The sequence below is a fragment of the Miniopterus natalensis genome, chromosome 2 (genome assembly GCF_054644295.1).
Source record: "Miniopterus natalensis isolate mMinNat1 chromosome 2, mMinNat1.hap1, whole genome shotgun sequence".
Taxonomy (NCBI): domain Eukaryota; kingdom Metazoa; phylum Chordata; class Mammalia; order Chiroptera; family Miniopteridae; genus Miniopterus; species Miniopterus natalensis.
The window spans coordinates 143,201,157-143,222,787 of record NC_142082.1 but is presented as its reverse complement, the minus strand read 5'-3'; the positions used below and the strand labels follow the sequence as shown (position 1 = coordinate 143,222,787).

The 21,631-nt window shown below is 55.3% G+C and overlaps 1 protein-coding gene across 1 annotated transcript in view; it reads right to left on the bottom strand.

Moving 5' to 3' along the window:
• KMT2D (lysine methyltransferase 2D) overlaps positions 1-21,631 on the bottom strand; it is a 39,599-nt gene that overhangs the window by 11,200 nt on the left and 6,768 nt on the right. Inside the window, exons 8-40 of the mRNA XM_087814684.1 lie at positions 21,425-21,539; positions 21,130-21,287; positions 20,779-20,924; positions 19,011-20,642; positions 17,808-18,916; positions 17,274-17,387; positions 16,836-16,946; positions 16,131-16,235; positions 15,072-15,253; positions 14,726-14,890; positions 14,523-14,632; positions 14,371-14,418; positions 13,506-13,727; positions 13,158-13,277; positions 12,965-13,069; positions 12,609-12,739; positions 12,378-12,525; positions 12,111-12,176; positions 11,832-11,942; positions 11,505-11,642; positions 11,322-11,406; positions 10,836-11,077; positions 10,666-10,739; positions 10,407-10,457; positions 8,469-10,283; positions 8,180-8,362; positions 7,969-8,105; positions 5,892-7,753; positions 3,747-3,870; positions 3,532-3,616; positions 3,360-3,426; positions 3,018-3,250; positions 59-2,920 (exon numbers count right to left, since the gene is read on the bottom strand). Of these exons, the coding sequence (XP_087670810.1) occupies positions 59-2,920; positions 3,018-3,250; positions 3,360-3,426; positions 3,532-3,616; positions 3,747-3,870; positions 5,892-7,753; positions 7,969-8,105; positions 8,180-8,362; positions 8,469-10,283; positions 10,407-10,457; positions 10,666-10,739; positions 10,836-11,077; positions 11,322-11,406; positions 11,505-11,642; positions 11,832-11,942; positions 12,111-12,176; positions 12,378-12,525; positions 12,609-12,739; positions 12,965-13,069; positions 13,158-13,277; positions 13,506-13,727; positions 14,371-14,418; positions 14,523-14,632; positions 14,726-14,890; positions 15,072-15,253; positions 16,131-16,235; positions 16,836-16,946; positions 17,274-17,387; positions 17,808-18,916; positions 19,011-20,642; positions 20,779-20,924; positions 21,130-21,287; positions 21,425-21,539 (12,856 nt within the window). The remainder of the gene's footprint in view (positions 1-58; positions 2,921-3,017; positions 3,251-3,359; positions 3,427-3,531; positions 3,617-3,746; positions 3,871-5,891; positions 7,754-7,968; positions 8,106-8,179; positions 8,363-8,468; positions 10,284-10,406; positions 10,458-10,665; positions 10,740-10,835; positions 11,078-11,321; positions 11,407-11,504; positions 11,643-11,831; positions 11,943-12,110; positions 12,177-12,377; positions 12,526-12,608; positions 12,740-12,964; positions 13,070-13,157; positions 13,278-13,505; positions 13,728-14,370; positions 14,419-14,522; positions 14,633-14,725; positions 14,891-15,071; positions 15,254-16,130; positions 16,236-16,835; positions 16,947-17,273; positions 17,388-17,807; positions 18,917-19,010; positions 20,643-20,778; positions 20,925-21,129; positions 21,288-21,424; positions 21,540-21,631) is intronic.

Sequence of the window (21,631 nt, the reverse complement as noted above, 5' to 3'; positions counted from 1 at the left end):
ACCAAGACCTATTCACTCTGCCCCGGGTTCCAGGCCCCACTCTACCTGGAGTACTCACCTCCTTATTGCTGGGGGTACCCTGTAGTTTCTGCTCCAGCCCAGCCAACTTGCTGTCAATGTGCCCGTTGATCTCTGCTCGCAGCCCCTCGGGCCCCCGCCCAGTGCTGAGTTGCACATTCTTTGCCCGTAGAAGCTTCTGCAAGAGCAGATGCCCGGCCTCTGAGCGGGGGCCTGCCAGCAGGAGGTGGTTGCTGGTACCTGGTGCTCCTATTGGCTCCCCATTGGCCTCCCTCTTCACCACCTGGGCTCCCAGGGCACATGGCTCTTCCCGAGGCTCCTGCTTGATGCTGAGATGAGATGGCTCAGGCACTGCTTGCCCATTCACCTGCTCCAGATGACCAGGTACTAGACTGCTCTGCTCCAGCTTCTGGGCTTCTGCTGGGTTGTCTGGGGGATTCCAAGGTCCCAGCCCCTTGCCAAAGAAGGTATCTGCAAGCTGGGCAGCAGCAGGTGAGGCCCTCCCAGGAGGAAGCTCCAAGGGTGGCCCTTGGGGTTTTGGAGTCCCTGGCTGGGTAGGGGGGAGCTGGGCCTCAGAGGGGAGCTGAGAACTAGGGGACGGTAATTGTGAAGAAGGTCTCTTTGGCTCTTGCGGGCTAGATGGTGGAGGTGTGGGATGAACAGGACCAAGGACTGGTCCAGTTGATAAGGCTCCTTGTGGGGCAGGGAGCCTAGATGAGCCCTGAGGTCGAAGCCCTGCCCCTAGCTCCTGGAGGGGGCCTGTCTGGGATCCAGGGAAGCCTCCAATTTGGGGCTGGCGGCCTAGGAGGCCCTGGAGGGGAGAGGGCTGGGTCCCAGGCTCCTGATAGGGTGGGGTCTGGCGTACTGCCTGACTCTGCTGTAGCTGCCGCTGCATGAGGAGTGCCTGTAGCTGCTGCTGCTGCTGAGGACTCAAGTGCCGCAACTGTGGGTTTTTGGCCAAAACTCCTTGGAGCTGTGCTCTCAGCTGACCCACTGTAGGCATGACACCAGCCCCAGGCAGGACCTGCCCAGATTGGGGGACAGATCCTGGTTTGGCAGGCTGTGGCCCTGAATTATTCTGCAAGGGCCGCTCTAGTCCAAGGGGTTGTTGGGAGCCCAGAAGGTTCTGAGTTATGGGCCCAGGCTGCTCCCCTAAGGAAACAGAGGATTGGGCCAGCAGGTGTGGCACAGAAGAGGCCTCTGAAGATGATCCACTGTTTGATTGCCCATGGCTTCCCACACCTGCTGTATGGAGCAAGTTAACTTGCTGCTGCTGTTGTCCTGGGAGCCTCAGAGGTGGCTGCAGAGGCACAGAGTTAGACTGAGGCTGGGCCTGGGGTTGGACAAGCAGGAGCTGTGAGTCCCCAGAAAGTGAGGGCTTTACTTCCCCTGGTTCAGTGGGCACTGCCTCAGGTACAGTCCCTATTGCTACACCTCCCTGATGTGTGGAGGGCCCCTCAGTGGCCTCTGGAGGAAGAGTGGTCTCTACAATGCCTTGTTCCTTGCCCGTTAGGAGGAGGGTTGGGCCCAAAGCTCCGGGGCTAGAAAAGTGTTGCAGAGGCTTGGCTGGCATTCCAGGACCAAGAGTCACCTGCTGCTGCTGTTGCTGAGGAGACAGTAAAGTTCGATTCTGGTTTAAGAGGCCTATCTGTTGCTGCTGCTGCTGCTGCTGTTGTAGCTGTTGTTGCTGCTGTTGTAGCTGCTGCTGCTGTTGTAGTTGTTGCTGCTGCTGTTGCAACTGCTGATGCTGTTGAAGCTGCTGCTGTTGTAGCTGCTGCTGCTGCTGTTGAAGCTGCTGCTGTTGAAGCTGCTGCTGCTGTTGAAGCTGCTGCTGTTGTTGAAGCTGCTGCTGCTGCTGTAGCTGCTGCTGCTGTTGTAGCTGCTGCTGCTGCTGCTGCTGCTGTAGTTGCTGTTGCTGTTGTAGCTGCTGTTGCTGCTGCTGCAGCTGCTGCTGCTGCAAGGAGGCCATTGGCTGAGTGCTAAGCTTGGGCTGCCCGCTATGTGGCATCAGACCCTGCTGAAGATGAGAAAGCCCTGCCATGGATCCCTGCTGTTGGTGTTGCTGCTGCTGCTGCTGCTGGGCTGTGACCAGCCGGTGTCCCATAAGGCCCTGACTCTGTTGTGCCAGCTGAGGTGAACTTGGCACCCGGGACTGGGTCAGAAGCACCTGTCTGTGAGGGCCCTGGGGGCCCAAAGCTCCAGGGTGCTGTTGCTGCTGCTGCAACACTGCCACCTGGGTAGGGCCCAGCATGCCCTGGGGCCCCTGAGGTGGTTGAGGGGACAGCTGCTGGACCAAGAGGCCCTGATGGCTGCTGGAAGGCAGAAGCCCCTGGGGCTTGGGACCCAGAGCCTGGTTCGCTTGTACTCCAGGGCCCTGCTGCTGTTGCTGCTGGATTGCCACCTGTCCTAGGAGGTGCTGCTGCTGCTGTTGCTGCTGTTGTAGTTTCTGGGCAAGCTGCATGCGTTGCTGCTGTAGCTGCAGCTGCCTTTCCTGCAAAAGCCTCGAATCAGGTCCCAGGCCTCGAAGAGCAAGGTTGCCAGGAAAAAATCCCCCTGACGGGCCAGCCAGGGTCCCAGCCCCACCAGAATGTTGCTGCTGTTGTTGCTGGGCCAGGGTCGTGTTAAGGAAGGGACCACCAGGCTGTCCAGGTAGTGCCATGCTCCCCGGGGGCAGGCGAAGTCCAGAAGCTTGCCCACCAGGGGGCCCCTGTGGTGGCTGCAGTGCATGGCCAGGGAGCAGCTGACCAGGGAGCTTGGTGAGTAGCCGAGGACTCTGGGAAGGGCTAAGGGCCAGTACTGCTGAGTGTTGCTGCTGTTGCTGTTGCTGCTGCTGTTGCTGCTGCTGCTGCTTATTCCGATATTCTGCCATGAGACTCGTGTGCTCCTTCTGTTGCTTCCGGACCTAACAGGAGAGTCAGGGATGTCAGCCTCGAGCCTGCCCGCCCATGTCATCCCTTTTCCCAGGTCCTAGTTGCTAAGCTGAAGCCTGCTTTCCCCACCTGCTCCAGCTGTTTCTGGATCTTGCTCTGCTGCTCTGTAACCAGCTTGAGCTTCTCAGCATCAGCCTCTGGGAACTCCCGGCCAGCCTTTTTGGCAGTACGCTGCTTGGCACACAGAGCCTTCCGGGATTTGCGGTGCACACCAATCTGTTCCTCTAGCACCTTCAGCTGCATCTGTAGGAGCTGTTGGGTATGAAACAGCCACTCCTCATACTGCCGCTGGTCAGCCTCATCTGGAAAAGAAAGCTGGTGTCAGGACCTGCAAAATGGTGATCTCAATACCTCTTCCTCCACATTCCCCAAGCCACTTTCTTGTAGGCTCCTTCCCATCTCCATACTCACTGATCACTCCCTGGGCAAAAGTGGGTGGATTGGGACGAGCCTGGGATGGGTCACCAGCATTCCTCTCCTGCAATGAGAGACACTGTTAAAGGGTCTTTATTCCATACCAGTCCCTAAGAAAGGTGACCTGATGGAATGAGACACAAGTTCCTGTTCCCACCTGACCACTTACCTGGCCACTCCCAGTTGCCACGTGGTTCTGCAGATCACTGCCAGTCCCCCCTGAGAGCCTCTGGGCTAGCAAGGACACTTGCTGCCTAGAGTTCATCAAAGCAAAGAGGATGTGTTAGAAAGTTGAAAGGCAAAGAGATGGAACAAGTAGGGAAGATCAGGAAGGAAAGGGGAAGGACTGGGAAAGGAAAGGTCCAACACCCACCCAAGTCTTACCTGTTCATACCAGGTGCCACTCCAATGCTGCCCTGAGCCATCACCTTCTTGATGCCTTTCAAAGCTACCATCTTGGCCTTTGCAATGGGATCAATGATATCTTCTGCAGCAAATTTGTCCAGGTCTGGTGAGGGTAGAACCAAGGAGGTTGGCATTTGGGTCAATACTCCATTCTATGTCTGCTATTCCTTCCAACACCTTGACCTCCACACCAAGCCAAGCAAAACAATGGCATGGCATGATGGAAAGACCAGTGGACTAGGGGCCAGGCAGCCTGGGTGGCTCAGCTTTATTATTCATAGAACACATGGCCCTGTTTTTATTTACATAGTGCTTGGAAAAGGTACTCAATAAATACTTGTTAAATAAACATATCAATGTTATTTCACCTCTCTAAGCCTGAGTTTACTCCTCTGTTTGGTAGAGATCATGACTCCCACTGCTCAGCCCACCTCATGGAGCTACTGAGAGGATCACATATGACAAGAATATGAGTATAGTTGACCCTTGAACAAACATAACATGGGTTTGAAGTGCAGGGCTCTAATTAATACCGATTTTTTTCATTAAATACTGTAAATGTATTTTCCTTATGATTTTCTTAATAACATTTTCTTTTCTCTAGCTTAGTTCATTGTAAGAGTACAATATATACTACATAAAACATACAAAATATGTGTTAATCAACTATTTATGTTATCGATAACGCTTCTGGTCAACAGTAAGCTATTAGTGGTTAAGTTTTTTTCAGGAATCAAAAATCACAAGCAGATTTGACTATATGGAGCTCAGCATCCCTAAGCCCATGCTGTTCAAGGGTTAACCGTACATTCTATGACCTAGAAAGCATTCTTCAAAAGTAGTGTTCTTAGAGCAACTACTGCAGCCCAAGAACCCAAGACGCAGGCCCTGTGGCAAAGCCCTAGATGCCAGAGATGTCGTGGGTCCAACATCAACCACCTACAGCCCACTCGCCCGCCTGCTCAGGATGCTGGGTAGAAAGGAAAAATAAGAAACCACCAAAAACTTCAATCTTCCTAAAATCATGCACATTGTATATTTCTCCACCACTCAGAAAACTTAACTGACTCCCCACTTTTTACTTACTTATTATTACTTTTTTTGTTAATCCTTGTATAAGGATATTTTTTTCACTCCCTTTTAGAGAGTGGAAGGAAAGGAGGTGTGTGTGGGGAGAGTAATATTGATGCGAGAGACACACTGACTGGTTGCCTCCACATGTGCACTGACCTGGAGTGGGGAGAGAACCTGCAACCAAGGTATGTGCCCTTGACTGGGAATCGAAAACACGACCCTTCAGTGAGCAGGCCAATGCTCTAACCACTGAATGACATTGGCCAGGGTGACTCCCCACTTTTTAAAGGACTAACCAAATTCCCTCCCCTGGTCTTCTGAGGCAGTAACACAGTTAAGAGAATTAGAGGGCCAGGGTTTAAACTCTAGCTCTGTTAGTTGTGTGATCTTAGGCAAGTTGCTTAACCTCCATGCCTCAGTTTCCTTTCCTATAAACAGTACCTGTTTAATGAGTTTGTTGTGATGATTAGATAACGAATACAAAACACTCAGCACAATGATTGCAAATAGTAATACTCAATAAATGCTATTACAATTTGAGGCCTCCTTCAATCTAGCCCCCTTCTTACCTCTGCAGAATTATGTAGTACACACTCACTTCCCTCTACACAAAGTCTACTCCAGCCTAACCACTCACTCAGTTTCCAAATACCCTCCATTGGCTTTCCTGCCAATATGGTTCCTGTTGTTCCAGGGTTGACTGTACTCAAGGCTTTTCACCTACCTAGAGTGCTTTCTCTTGCACCACTTCTCCCCAAGTACTAATCTTCCGGTCTCACTACAGCTAGAAAGCCTTTACTAATCAGGCTTCATGTATTCATCCCATTTATTCACTCAAACATCTGAACACCTGCTATAGGCCAGGCACTGTTCCTCCCTTCTTAAAAGCTACAGTGCTTCTTGGGCAAGTGGCTTAACATCCATGCCTGTTTCCTTTGTGCCCCATCTCCCTTAACTAAGAATTACCTTAGGTCTGCAGCCTCAGTGCCCATTTGTTGGTGACAGTGATCAACTCTGAGTAACTAAACCAATGCCCCCAGCTGAAGTTACCTGTATCTGGGAAGAAGCTGTTAGCCAGCTGCTGCTGCATCGCCAGCTGCTGGGGTTTCATGCACATGGAGGGTGGCATGGTACTCATGGGCTTCTGTGCCAGCACTGGCTGTGGGCTCTGCTGGGGCACCAAGCCTGCCTGCCCCCCATGCTGCCCACTTAGCATATGCCCTTGGTTGGACACCATGGCCATGGATGGGGCCAGGCGCTGCTGAAGGGCATGAGCTGGTGGCTGGGTGGGCATCAGTGGTTGGGCCAAGCCTGGCTGTCGAGAACCTCCAAGTCCCAGGGCAAGCTGTTGTTGGGGCCCAGCCAAACTGGAAGAGCTATCATGTGGCAAAGACATGGCCTGGGCAGGGCCTGCTGTGGACAATATAGAATGCTGCTGTTGCTGCTGCTGCTGGGCAGGCTGCAGCTGTGCTGTAAGCTGCTGCTTCTTCTGCAGCTCCTTCTTTTCGTGCTCCAACAGGTCTTCAATAAGCAGGGGTAATTCACTGGCTACCAGTGAGCTCTCCATCTTGTCCAGCTCATCCCCAGTTGCTGTATGTCCACCAGGCAAGGTCAGGGCTCCACTCTCTAACTCAAACTTTTCCAGCAGGGAGGACCCTCCTGGGCCACTCAGTGGGTTAGGGGTCAGCAGGTGAGTTGGTGGTCCTCCTGTGGCTCCAAAGGAGCCCTTTTCAGCTGAGTGTCCACTGCTGGAAAAGGGTCCTGTGCCCATCCGTGTGTCCCGGCTACCCATCACACTCTGTCCTGGCTTCAGCCCCAGGCCTAGGGAAGTGGTGGCAGATGCTGGCTCTACCTTGGGGGTGGTGATGGTGAACTGGCAAGGGGAAGGGTGGCGCCCACCCTCCTCTACCTTGGGCTTCACCTCAGGGAGCACTGGTGCCAGACGAGGCTCAGCAGCATCAGCAGCAGGAGGAGGGCGCTCCTCAGGGCCCAGGGGTCCTGGCTCCACCCCCCGCAACAGAGCCTCCCGCTCAGCCTTTTCATTGGCTGACTCCACCAGCCTCAGGTGCTCATTAAAGATGTCCTTCTTGTCCCCAGTGTCCAACTCGGGGTCAGTATAGGCCAATAGGTCAAACTCATCCCCATTGAGCAGGTCATCCAGGTGGGGATCGTTGGTCTCCAGGTTTTCCAGGGTGCCCAGCTCATCATCTCCCTTGGCCACATCCACACCCAGGCCCAAGTGAGCAAGTTCCTCGTCATCCTCTAGGGCCTTGTGGGCATCAAAGTCATCATCTAGCTCAGGGTCCTCACAGGGTAACTTCCCAGCCTCCAAGGCCAGGGGAGGGGGTCGGCCAAGCTCAGTGTTCGAGGAGGGCCGACTGACCAGCTCTAAGCCAGTGGGTAGCGTAGGACCCTTGGTGTGGGGCGCTGGATGGAGGCTGTTGTTCAGTTCAGGGGCCAGTGGGGCTGAGGGTTTCTGCGGGGGAAGGCCTGACACTGCTAGACCACGAAGCCCTTCAGGAGCCAGTCGGTGGGAGTCTTCACTTACAGGGTAAAAACGGGGTCTCTGAGGAGGACCCTGACCAGGAAATGGAGCCCCCCCAGGTCCTAGTCCTTTCTGTACATTGTGCCGCAACTCAATAAACTGGGCAGGACCAGCTGGACCAGGCACTGGCTCACCAGGACCAGGCAGGCGGGTGGGAAGTCCCGCCAAGGGTGAACCTAGAGCTTGGCGGCTAAGTTCAGGCCCAGGAGTTGATGGAAAGCGAGTAGACATGGCAAGTCTCATGGAGTTTGCTGATGTTGCTTGATGCTGCTGCTGCCACAGGTGTTGCTGCTGCTGCTGCTGTAAGGGCAGGGATCCAGGATAGGGTGCTCGCTGATAAAAGGCTTGGGAGCCTCCTACCAGTTGCCTGGAAGAATATGCAGTAGTCAGTGAGATGACATCAAGATGAAGAGGAACTAGAACATGGGCCTAGGGCAGTAGGGAAGGGTAGAGTTAATGTGGCAAGGGGGAGAAGAGTGATACTGGAGAAGGATTAGACAGACAGGTAAATCAGAAGCAATACACAAAGGTAGTAAAGTCTGTTCCCTTGATTTACCCCCAGGGAACCCCCTGGAGACTCACCGGCTATTTACATCCATAGAGGAAGGGGTGGCTGGTGGAGGTGGCCGGGAGAGCCGGTCATCACTTGGGAAAGCCCCTGGCCCTAGGATGGGGCCACCCAGCTTGCTTGAGGGTAGCCCCACAAGGCTGCTCTTATCCTAGGAGAGATAGCGATAGATGAAAGTGGGGCCACCTTCAGTATCCTGGGCCCACACCTTGCCACCCTACCTACCTGGGTCCCAGTGAAGGGGGTCTGGCCTCGACTCAGCTGCTCAAAGGCAGGGCTGCTGGGCTCAGCACCCCAGCTGCCTGGGGGCCCCACTGCTCCTGCAGCTGCTGCAGCTGTTTCCTTCTCCTGCCGTAGGGTGTTGCGCTGGATCTGTTGCCGAATCAGCAGCTCTCGCAGTCGCTGGCGCTGTGCAGAGAACAGACAAGAGGGGTAAATCTGTCCTATTCTAATCACAGGGCTGGCAAAGGAATAGTGGAGGTATGGGGGACTTAGCTCCGTGATGTCAATTCACCTGCCGTTGCTTCTCCAGCTCTGTCTGGCTGAGGCTAGAGATGCCTGGGTCCTGGGTACCTGGAAGTTCAGGTGCGGCCAAAGAGCCAGCAATTCCAGCCCCTGGGTCTTCTCGCTTATCAACTGGAGAGGTGATGCCAGCCCGCTGTGAGGCTCCATGGGGCGGGTAGGGGAGGGATCCATCGGGTGCAGGTGGTGGTAGGACTGACGGGGGGCGTAGCGGGGACAGCCCATAGCCCTCTCCTGTGGATCCACTGCTGGGTCCCAGAGGGCTTCCCGATGGGTGGAAGTTTCCTGTGGCTACTGAGTAGTTTGTGCTTTGAGGCTTGCCCAAATTAGGGCCAGGCCCAAAATGGCTGTTGATCCCGTGGGGTGGAGGGAGACCAGGCTGAGGGACAGGTGGCTTTAGGGAAGAAGACTCCCCTACTGCCTGAGGGAAAGTGAACCGCATGGGAGAGGGGGTGCCCACAAATGCACCCGTCCCAGGGGATCGGGCGAAATTGGGGGGCTGCCCACTTGGGACCTTGGCATGGAGCTCACCAGCCGGCCCTGAGGGCAGGGCTGCTGGGAAGCCCCCAGCCCCCAGTGGAGTGTGGGCTAGAGGCCCAGACTTAAAGGCAACTTCAGGGGGCTGGGGTCGGGGTGGCTTATGCAATGGGGCAAATGGGTCACGGGACTGAGGGCGAGAGGGTGGGCGGGAATAAGGGTCAGGAGACTGGAAGCGAGGGGTCACAGGGGATGGGCAGAAAGCCTCAGCAGACAGAGGACGGGGTGTCAATGGGGACTGGGAGCTGGACTGGGACTGGGGACTGGCAGGCACTCGGGAGAAAGGGTCAGAGGGCAGTGATCGAGGAGGCAGGGCACAGCAGCTCTCAGGGGGTGGGGGTTGGGGTCGAGGGGTCAATGGGGGCTGAGCATAAGGGTCAGGGTAGGGACCAGGACGAAAGATATCTGAGTGGCTGGGGGAAGAAGGGGCCAAAGCCTGGGCAGGGGATGGCTCCTGGGGCCTTAGGCCCAAGCCCGGGCTCTGGGGCTCTACCTGAGATGCCCGAGGGGTCAGGGGAGCTTTGAAGACATCAGGTGCCTTTAGCTCCAAGCTGCCCAGGTGGGGGCCTGAGGAGGGTGAGTCAACAAAGCCCTGGTTTGGGGGCCCATAGCTAGGAGAAGATGCCCCAAGCTCTTCCTTCTTCACCTCCAGAGCTTTCCGAGACTCCCCAAAAGGCGGCGGTGAGAGCAGGGGCTCAGAAGCCTTGCCACCCCCTACCCCTGGGCTCTCAGGCACAGCCAGGTTCTCCAGTGAGGGGCAGCGGGGTTTGAGGAAGGGGTCAGGTGTGGAGGGCTGGTGTCGGGGGGTGCCAGGCGGGGTAGTGTGGAATTCCCCTGGCTGGCCAGTCCCAGGACGAGATGAGGTGCCCAATGTTGGGGGCTGCACAGGGGCACCAGTTGGACTAGGATAGGGAGGATAGGTAGATGGTGCCGTGGGGAAACGGGGCTCCAGAGCGTAGGCAGGGGCCAGTCCAAAGGGGTCCTGCGAAGGCACTTGGGCGGGCACCTGGGGTGGGAGCTTGAGGAAGAGCTCACCGGGCGAGTCGGGGCCGGGCACTGTGCCCGCCGGCGGCTTCAGGAACCCATCCGCAGAGGTAGACAAGCCGGCGGGAGTAGTGGGGCTGCCAATGAAAATGGTGGGGGCCGCAGCGGGGGGCGGACTGCCCAGTGCCCCTGGCTGGGGGGGAATGCGGAGATGTAGGGCCGGTCGGTCAGTCTTACGGGCCATGTCGCCCACCTTGGTCTGCTTGTTGATCTGGCTCTCAGCCTGCTACGGAGGAGACCAGGCACAGAGCAGTCAGGCTGCTGTGGACAGGCCCTATATCCCTCCACCCTCACAGAGGCCACCTGCTACAGGACTTCAATGGCAGAGCCTGGTGGGGCCCCCACTCACCTTTTGCACCTTGTTGATGCGGTGAGCCGCCCGGTTATCTTTGGCCTTTTGCTGAAGGATAGAGGACAAAGCCTTAGGCCTTGGGCTCAGTCTCATGCCCAGCCCCCATCCCTCATGTCACTCACATTCCCTACCCAAAAGCTGATCCCTTCTGGCCCAGTTGCTTTAGGAGTGGGGAAGGGAAAGAACTGAAGTGAATTTTCCAAAACCAGCCCCCGCCCTCAGTTCCCATGCTGACCCAGGCTTCCTTCTGTCTCACCAGGTAGGGGGCTTTGTCAGTGGCTGGAACTTTTCTCCAGAGCTTCATGATTTGCTTGCAACGGCCAGACCAGTCTGGAGGGCAGAGGGATTGCATTAGGAGACTTGGCAGGTGACCCTTGCACCTGCCATGTTACCAGGTTTTCTCCCTTGCCCTCATCCCACAGGTACCTGGATAATCTTGCTTGAGATTGGGGAAGTTAATGTTGGCATACAGCACAGGTGAGATAGTGGAGAGTTGGCCCAACTCCTCATCCTTCTCCCAGCGCTGAAGACTCCGCTGGTTATAGGAGAGCCCGTCGCCCTCACCCTCTGTGGTGGGGGTAGTGGGGGTGGAGGGCGTAGTGCCCCCTGAGCCTGTCCAGGGGCTATCTGGTTCACCTGGTTCCGGGCTAAAGAAGCCCCCGCGCTCCCTGGGCGCAGGGGCAGAGAGTCACAGGGGGAAGGGATGCCACACCCCTCCCCAGACAAACTGCCCAGAGGCCCCAGGCCAATACCCTGCCCCAACATAGGAGAGCCACTAACAAGGAGGTGGAGAGGAGAAGGAAGTATTTCTATGCAGCACCCAGGAGTCTAAGGTTCCCTCCCTTGGCATGGGTCCAATTAGAGGGAAGGGATAACAGAGATGCCTCACAAAGATTAAGCATAGACACCAACCTAGAATCCAAGAATGGGGACTGGCAAAGGCCTGGGTAGGAGTCCATTGGGCTGCTGGAGGGGAGACTTCCCAAGGGGAGTCCACCTACAAGAGGCACAGGATCAGAGAAAGGGAGCAAGTGGCGCATCCTGGGGGCAAGATTGGCCATACCTGCCCACCAGTCTTTAAACCACCCATATCACCTTGCAGAAAGGGCCTCTGCAGTGGTGTACGGCTGCCATCTAGGCCAGGGGTTCCACAACCCAGATGCTGCTCTCGTTCGGAACCCAGAACATCCTTGAAGAGCTGCTGCAGGTCCTTGGACTCCATCTTGGGCAGTTCTGTGAGGGATTGATGGAGGATGATGCTAAGGCAGACTGGGGAGCTGAGGGGACACCACATGTCTACAAAAAGTCATGGCTGGGGAAGATGCCCAGGACTTCCCACTATACAGATGAGCGTCTCACAAGCAGGACCTTCTCCTCCCACAGAGGACCCTTATGCCACAAGAGAGTGGGTCATATCCTCACCTTCTGTAGGAATCCTGTCTAAGTCAGAGCTAAGCATCCCTTCTCCTGGGGTTCCTGGCTTCTCAGGGTCACTGGGCACTGGGGAAGCCTTTACACCCCCATCCTCAGGTCCTGCAATGGCCAAGAGAAACCCATTAGCCAAGGTCAGTATGGAGGAACCACAATGAACCACAGAAGACATGGAACATTTCCCAGTCTCCAACCCTGACGATGCTCATGGGCAGAACAGGTTGACAGAGGCAAAACCAGCTAAGACAAAGTCCTCCCAGCAGCACTCACCTGGTGTATCAGCCTTGCCCTCAGGGCCACGGGATTCTTCATCTGCAGCCTCTGCACCATCATCTCCTATAAGCAACAGTCACCACTCCAATCAGAGATACCGCACATCTGACATCCAGAACGGGTCTCTAGCGCCACTGGCCAGGGCCCTTGGCCTAACCCTCAATTCCTGGAGACCAGACCACTTCCCACCAAGTCCCCTTCCCAGTTCCTAAGCACAGAAGAAAGCTGGATCTCTTCAGATCACCTCACCCCCACACTACTGACCTTTCTGTAAGGCGGGGAGCTCTTTCCTATCTGAGCCTCCATCTCCCTTGCCTTTTGGGGTTCCTAGTGCAAAGCTTGGCCGGCCCACCCCAACTGCAAAAAGGGCCTTCCGGCTCAGGTCCAGCAGCTCCTTCCCAAAGAAGGCCTCCTGCGGGAGGAGGCAGGGAAAAATAGGTTTCTTCATGTTCTGCAGGGCAGACACCCCCTCACCCTTCAGAGCCTAAGGCCCACCTGCAGGTAAGCAGGAAACATGTCCTCTAGTTTGCTCTTCTTGCGCCCTCTTCGCTGCTGCTTCTTCTTCTCATCCGCATCAGCTAAACTCTGGTCCACAGAGCCCTCTGCAGGCAGGTCGGCAGGCATCACTTGGGGTAGAATGGGAGGTGTCAGCTTCTCTAGGGAGACTGAACATGCTGCTTCCAACTTGGCCTGAAGATGCTTTCTGCCTGCTCTCTCCCCCATCACCAACTGGAACCACCACCCTTTCAGCCTTTGAGTGAGCTCTCCCCCCGGGCCTCCCTGGCAGTGCCCTATAGGTTCTGTGATCCCCACCTTCTCCCAGGCCCCACTGGAGCCCTCACCCGTCTCACCCTCGTCAGGCTGCCCATCCCCACTCAACACCTCCGCCTGTGCAGCAGGCCCCTTTTTCACACGAGTGTGGGATTTCCGCTGTCGCACCATGAAACCACCGATGCCTATGAGGAGGCAGAGCTGAGGCTGAGAAGCCGCTGGGGACCAGGTGAGCCGTGTCTCCCCACCCCATTCCCCATTCCAGGGCCTCACCAGGCCGATAGGGTTTGCGTTTGCGTTTTTTGCTCTCCTCAGTCTCCTCCTTGCCAGGCTCTACATCAGGGCTGCCGGGGCCCTCCAGTTTAATTTCACACTCCATGTGCTCCACACCACCTGCGTATTCGGACAGAGGAGGTGGAGGCAGAGCAGGGGCATGGGCCCTTTTAACTTTGTCATCCTGCCACCCAAAAACAGAATGCCGAGTGCCTTGCCAGAGCCATTTGGACAAGAACAACAGTGGCTTGAGGGTGACCAGGAGTAGCAATGCTCTTCCACCCTACATCCAACTTTCACAGGCATGCTCCCACTACTCTGGCACTCCCTGAGATTCCCCAGCCTAACCTTCACCCTTGAGAAGCTCATCAGTGTCTAGGTCCCCATCCTTCTTGTCATCAGGGCCAAGGGCATCTGAGGGCTCGGAACCTTCCAGCCCAGCCTCGCCTGGGAGACCAAGCCGTCCTCGCCGCTGGCGCCGCTTGTGTAGGGGTGACATGGTAAGGTTACGCAGCACGGCCATGCCAGTTTCTGTCAGCCACACACCCTCGAAGCGAAAGTACTGGGGCTCTGCACAAAGGGGAAGAGCATGTGACCCCAGGGAAACCGGAACTCCAAGTTTTGGCTAAAGTCCCCAGCTGGGACAAAAGCAGTGAGGGACAGACCAGACAAAGTCCAGTCTGGGCTTGGAAGGGTGGAGAGGACAGGTCACCACTGGGCACTGAGGTCCCAATTCTCCTTCAATGACCCAGGAGGATTCAGACTGCTACTGCAGAAGTCTGACCTTGCTCATGATTAACCCTAAGTTCACCAAATATATTCTCTACCTGTCTGGGGCTAGGAGTGCCCCTACTCGCTGAATGCCAGCACACAGTGCCCCAGATGCCAGGAACAATGGCTATACCATGATGGAGGAGATGGCTCCAGCCATCTCCTGGAGGAGACAGAGCAGTGTCCTGTACTCTCTGGAGATGACACTCTGGAAGTACAGAGGCCATGTTTCCTGGTGGAAGGAACTCTGCCTGGGAAACTAGAGGCCTTGGTTGTAGTCATAACTTTGCCACTAACCTACAGGGTGACCTTGGGCAAGCTACTCAATCTCCTTGGGTTTTAGTTTTCTCCTCTTAAAATGAGATAAAGCTAGGGGGTTGGAGCTGGACCAGGCAGTGTATAAGTTCTCCTGCTTTTGGCATTCAGGATTTCTGTGCCTCACCTGGCTCTTTCACCTTCATAGGCACCAACTCTGGAGGCGCAACAGGCGCTATGGAGAGAAGGACAAACCAAGGCAGTATGAAGCCCTGTCCCAAAGCAGCAAGGCACCCCAGCCCTGACTCCTCCTCCCCTCCCCCAGCACCCAGTACTCACCAATAGGCTTTACCACGTAAGGCTGGCATGAGACACAATCAAAGCCCTCATCAGCTGCCTGCTCCACATCATCCTCTGTGAAGAGGCTCTCGCAGCCAGCATGCATCCACCTGGAGAAGGAAGACATGAAGAGATAAACCCAAACAATGCAAAGCTGAGGACAGGGACGAGGAAACCAAACAAGGGGAGAGAGGCACCCTCACCGTTCACAGTGGCGGCACTGGATCAGTAGGTCCTCTTCCACGTATGGGGCATGACAGATAGGGCAGGTCACCAGGCTGGCACAGGGCCCACAGTGTGTGTAGCTATTCTGCCATTCACAGTGGAAGCCAGGGGAGGCGGCCCCACACTGCATACAAGACACACACCTGGTGGGAGCAGAAAGACAGACCCTCAGCACCTAACCAACCCAAGGCACCTAGCGGTGCCCTCACTGAGAAACATGTAACCAGCCTGGCCTTCTAAACCCAGCCTCTGTCATGTGTTCAACATCACATCCACTCTGACATCTCAGGCCCAGGCCCCTCTGAAGATCCTGGGTCTCCTTACCACTTGCACTTCCAGCCGCCCTTCGGCACGGTGAGCAGTGGGGGGTCCAGGCAGTACGTGTGGTAGCTAATGTCACAGTCATCACAGAGCAGCAGACGTGAGGGGTCTGAGGCCTGGCCGCACACCTCACACACGATGCACTCCACACAACGCCAGCCCTTTAACAGCATCACCTTGGTGATCTGGTGCAGAAGATGGCAATTCCTCAGGGTGTATGCAGAGGAGAGGGTGGACTTCTTAGGGGATGATGGGACTTATATGGGTGGGGATGGAGGGCCCCAGTGCCCAGGCCAGACCTCCATTTGTGCACAGAGGTTATGCAGAGCACCCTCACCCCTAAAATACTTTTGGGGAAAAAGTAGGTTTATAGTTGTGCGTACTCAAAACACAGTTTATTCTTGTATTATTTATTATTGTATTGTTTTCCATAAGAACAACTGTAAACCTACCTTTGCCCCACCCTACAGTGACTCTATATTTAGGCTCCCAGGGACCTCTGCTGTTCAGAGAACACCCCCCATGGCCACTGCCTCATTAGGAGAGTGGAATGGCAATCTTTCACTAGCCAAGTCTCCAACAAGACTGTGGATACAATTAGGTTGTATTTCCCCCAATTTTTCTTAAACATTTAAAATCTGCTACTGCTGCAAGTTAGGGAATGTTAGCAGTGGACAAGTTCTAAATGAACATTAAACTGACTAAATGAGCACCAAACTGACTATGCTTGGGTCAAAAACACTGCTTTCTCTTTGTGGGCATTTGCTTATGATTTTCATTTTACATTTTACCCCCAGACTATATCATGTTTTCTATTAGTAAGTTCTCATAGTTTCTATGATGGACTAAATTACACCAGCAAGTCACGGTCTACCAAGAAGAAACTATAAAGACTACTACCAATCCCAAAGTATTTTTCCCCAAGATAAGTCTGATAATCACTGGTGACTGATGAATGACTTCCATGACCAATGGCCACTTGAAGTAGTGTGGGGGTCTACAATAAGAAATAAGTCACCCCCCCCCATTCACCAGCCCAGGCCTCTTGGGCTCTGAACTCACCTTGCTGTTGACACAGTATGGGTGATAGCACTGCGAACACTGGGAACAGGCAAGGAGATGGCCCTCTGCCCCCCGGCCAAAGCTGCCACACACTACACACATGTCCTGGGGAAACACACAGAAACCCCAATGTCCAACTAGGTAGGTCTCCCCTTCCCACTCAGTCCTGGCAACTGACTACAACTCTAATCTGAGGGAGGGAATCAGGGAACCAAAAGCCCATTCCCTGGCATCAGGACACCGTGAGCCATCACAGGGCCCTGTACCTTCTTAGCATGACTTGCTCACCTGATCAGGTAATTTGAATTGAAAGAATCTGATGTAGGTAAAGGTAAGGAGAAGTAAAAGGAAGAAAAGATGGGTAGAGACTGATCAGGCTGAGAGAGTAACATATGTGCTAGTATTCTATCAGCTTTGAGATTATGCAGGTGAGAACATACATAAGCTCCCTTCAACAGGGAAGAAACCATTTCTGCCTTTTCACTGCTATATCCTAGGTCCTAGCTCAGTGCCAAGCTCAGAGGAGACACTCAAGAGAAATCTGATGGGTAGACAAACAAATGAGCAATGTGATTCTGATTCACTGTTTTCTGATTAGCTGAGTGGACAAGTAGGTCCTTGGTTTTCTGCATCTGCTCTCCCACCTAAACACATACACCCAGGTCTCACTACTAAGGATGGGACTACACCAGTCACACATGGTACCTGCATTAGGACAAACTTGTCTGTATTGGAAAAGAGAACCACAGTATTCTGCATGGTGTCGTCATCATCGTCTTCTTCCTCCTTGCTTGGAGAGCTATCAATATCAGCAACCTAATAGGTAGAGAGTTATGGAAAGTGAGGCAGCTAAATCTGCTAAAGCTGCTTTTCTCTTTGGTGTTGGGGGAAGGATGTGTGAACCCCTGGCTAAATGAAGACCAGAGCCAGACTAAGAAGCAGAAGAACACCCCAACTCCCAAACTGGGCCTCAGCCCAACAGTAGAGATTTCAGAGAAGCCTGGGGGCCAAGGAGCAGAGTCAGACAGGCCCTAGGCTAGCAGGCAGGCAGGTGATCGTGCAGGGGACTGACAGGATTAAAGGGAGTTTAATCTTGAAAGGGCCAGCTGAAGCACGTTTGGGGGATGGGAGGCCTCTCCTTACTACCAGAGTCTCAATGGAAGAAGTGGTTGACTTTAGCCGGGCCCGTCCTCTCCCACGTCCTCCATGTGCTCCTCCACGTGGCCGGCGTCTTCCTGGGAAACTACTACTGCGACCCTGAGTGAGGGAAGTGGATGATTACAGGGAGAAGTTGAATGTTAGTGTGTTGGGTCCACAGGTTTGGAGGGAAGAGAAGCAACTAATGAATAGAGAATAACACGTAATAAAGGCCAGGAGTCCCAGCAGGGCAGGGCAAAAGCTAGCAACAAGTAGGTAGCTCTTCTCCCAAGAAAGTGGTCAAGTGGTACAATGACAATGAGTTTCTAGTCGATTCTATTACTGAGTAACCATGAATCTAGGCAAATCACTTCCCACTCTAGGTGTCAGTATTTTCCTTAATAAAGTAAGAGAATGGACTAAAGGATCTCTGAAAATTGAGAATTCAATAAGCCAGGTGGGAAGGTATCAGTGACACAGGACTGTACCTCTGACATTAGCATTAAGTTGACCACATCCAGTGACTGGATAGCCCCTCACCTGTTTGATGCGGGAACGAGCTGGGGAGCTGCGCCGCCTCCCCTTTTCCCCCTCGGCTTTGCCTCCACTGACAGCTGTTCCAGTATCACACAACAGCGAATCATCAGTCTCTGGCAGAGAGTCAGTACAGAGCCGAAGGGAGCCTTCATCTCGAGCTGGACTAACATCTGTAGATACCCCCAACTCCATAGACAAGGAGCCGCCCCCCTCGGGGTCAGGAGAGCCCAGTAGGGGCTCTGAGCCAGGAAAACTGGCACTGGCATCGCCCTGGCTCAGATTGGAGATCTCATTAACGATGTCGGATTTGATGAGAGCGGGTGGGGTAGGGGCCACTGGTGGACGTGGCTCCTCTTGCTCTTCACAGGGTGAGCCCTGCCCTGTCTGCTTGCATTCGGGGCCATAGACCTCCATAGGGGTCACAGGGGCCAGCTCCTCGGGGTCCAGGAGCACAGGGGAACCCTTAAGTTCACTTGCCAAACTGCCAGGGGTCTGTCCAGCCTCTGGCTGGAAATCAGGAGTGTCAGTCCCATCCAGAGGGGCTGTGTCTTCCCCCAGGCCAGAGAAGTCATCCAGGGCTGGGGCGGGGCTGGGTGCAGGGCAGGAAAGGTTCCCCATGGGGGAGGGGAGAGGACTAGTAGGGCTGGGCTCCAAGGCTGGGCACTCAGGTTCAGGGACTTTCTCAGTCTCCATCTCAGGCGGCTCAGCCTCATTTGAGACCTCCATTGCCTTCTCTATGGGACTCAGTGGGGAGGGAATGGACAGTGGCAGAGCAGGAGGAGAGCACTGGGAAGGAGGAGAATTCTGAGGAGGGAGGGAATGCTGGAGGAGTGGAGAACACTGAGGGGGGAGGGGCTCCAACAGGATAGGAGAGGCCAGCCCCATTGGGGAGCCTGGAGATGGGGGAAGGATCATAGGGGGTACAGGCTCAGGGTCAGTGCAGTTAGCTTCCGGTGGAGGGCTGATTGGTGTCTCTAGGATGGGGGCAGCCAATGGCGACTCAGGGTCACTGTCCCCTTTGGCACCAAAGGGGTACTCTAACTCCCCCAAAGGAGAGAGGGCTGGTGGGGCCACAGCTGTGATAATGGGTGAGAGCGGAGGAGGAAGAGGATCTGGAAGGAGAGAGAAAAAGGGAGGCTCTTAGATTAGATGTGCCATAAAGAATTAAGACTGTCCCAAATTAAGAGGGTACTAACATCCCCTTACCTGGTGGCATCAGCTGAGGTGACAAGGATGGTTCCCCAGATGGGGACAATGGGGGCTCCTCTGGCAGAGGGGACGGGGGTGGTTCCCCAGGCTCAGACAAGGCCTGCTCTCCAAGCAAGGGAGATAATGGTGGTTCCCCAGGTGGGAGGAACAAGGGCAATTCCTCAGATGCAGAGCATAGGCCTGGCTCCCCAGGGGGCTCTTCAGGTCGAGGGGACAGGTGTGGTTCCTCAGGGCGGGGAGATAGGTGTAGCTCCTCAGGTCGGGGGGACAGGCATAGCTCCTCAGGCTGGGGGGATAGGTGTGGCTCCTCAGGCATGGGGGACAGGCATGGTTCCTCAGGCCTGGGGGACAAGCGCAGCTCCTCAGGCACAGGAGATGGCTGTGGCTCCTCAGGCATGGGGGACAGGCGTGGTTCCTCAGGCTGGGGGGACTGCCGCAGCTCCTCAGGTGCAGGGGATGGGCATAGCTCCTCAGGCTGGGGGGACAGAAGCAGTTCCTCGGGTGCAGGGGACAGGCATGGCTCCTCGGGCCGAGGGGACAGGCGTGGCACCTCAGGGCGGGGGGACAGGTGGGGGGACAGGCGCAGCTCCTCAGGCACAGGGGACAGGCGTGGCTCCTCAGGCACAGGGGAAAGGCGCGGCTCCTCAGGTGCAGGGGACAGACATGGCTCCGCAGGTGTGGGAGACAGGTGTGGCTCCTCAAGCCTGGGGCAGAGTCTTGGCCCCTCAGGCAGTGGCGACAGGGGTGACTCCTCCAACGGTAGGGGAACAAGCAAGTCCTCCGGTGGTGGGGAAGCAGGTGAGTCTTCAGGTGGTGGGGATGTGGGTGAATCCTCAGGTGGTGGGGATACGCGTGAAGCCTCAGGTGGAGGGGATGTGGGAGACTCCTCAGGTGGTGGGGACAGGGGAGATTCCTCAGGCGGTGGGGACAGGCGTGACACCTCAGGCAGGAGGGATAGGCGTGATACCTCAGGTGGGGGGGACATAGATGAATCCTCAGGTGGGGGGGACATGGGTGAATCCTCAGGTGGGGGGGACATGGGTGAATCCTCAGGTGGGGGGGAAAGGCGTGATGCCTCAGGTGGTGGGGAGAGGGGAGACTCCTCTGGTGGAGGGGACAGGGGTGATTCCTCAAATGGTGGGAACAGACGCGATGCCTCAGGTGGTGGAGACATGGGTGACTCTTCAGGTGGAGGGGACATGGGTGACTCCTCAAGTGGTGGAGACAGGCGAGATGCTTCAGGTGGTGGTGAAGTAGGCAGTTCCTCAGGTGGGGGGGACAGGGGAGACTCTTCAAATGGTGGGGACAGGGGTGATGCTTCAGGCGGTGGGGACAGGGGTGTCTCAAGTGGAGGAGATGGGGGTGACTCCTCTGGTGGAGAAAAGGGAGACTCCTCCAGCGGAGAAAAAGGTGATGATTCAGGTGGGGGAGACAGAGGAGACTCCTCAGGTGGTGGAGAGAGGGGTGATTCCTCAGGTGGTGGGGACAGACGCGATGCTTCAGGCGGCGGGGATGTGGGTGATTCCTCAGGTGGTGGGGAGAGGGGCGACTCCTCAGGTGGGGGCAGCAGTGGCATCTCCTCATTTAGGGGGGCCTCCAACTGTGGCTCAAGTTGGGCCCCTGCTCTCCCTGTAGACACAACATACTATGCTCCTACCTAGATCAACTTCACTCCACAGAAAGTGCTGTCTGGAGCAGAGCAGAAACTGTCCTTTACCACAGAACAGAAGGGGATTACTTTTAGGGACCCTCAAACCCTACTCACCTAGTGGTTTGGCTTCACATTGCAGGGGCCCCGGTTCCTTGGGTTGCATAGAGGTCACGTGCCCACCCTTTGGCTGCCCTTGGCATGCAACGTACAGAGCATCGGGCTCATCAGTGGGGGGATCGCCAGGCTCTGGGGGTGAGAATCTGCAGAGGGTACAGGGGAGCAGGCATCGTGGCTCTCATCAGCTATCAACTCCTAGAGTGTGCGCTGGGGCAAGGCATGAATGCTATGGACTGTATTGCCCACCTTAGGGCTCCCCTCTCAAAGTCAACTTGCTTCAACATGGCCCCTGCCAATCTCAGCGCTTCCGATCCCACAGCCCAATCTCTTCTAGTCCACACTACTTACCTGCTACAGACAACTGGATGCTGCTCAGCAACAGAACTGACAGGCTGTCCTCCCTGGGTTTTGTGACAGCGGGAACAGAGTGAGTAGTTCTCGTACCACTCAGAGTTGGGATTCAGCTCTGCTGAGCCTGCCCCACAGGCCCGGCATACCCGGCATGCCTAGAAGGGAGAAGGCAAAAGAAGCACTGGTCAAACAGCAGAGACTAGAGGGGAGCATGGGACTTGTCACAACAGAGAAACTCTGGATGTTGTAGGAGGCAGAATTAGGAGAGTAAGGCAAGATTAAGGACCCTCACCTTGCACTTCCAAGAGTGAGCAGGCAGTTCCTCCATAGGTGGTTTTAGGCAGAAGGTATGGTATCCTTTGTCACACGTCTCACAAACCAACATCTTAGAGTCATTCCCAGGTTTCCTGCAGAGACAGGGCACATAACAGGGTCCTCCCTGCCCTTGTTTTAACTCTAAACTATGCTTTGCCTAAGGCTTCCCTCCTGCCCTCCCATA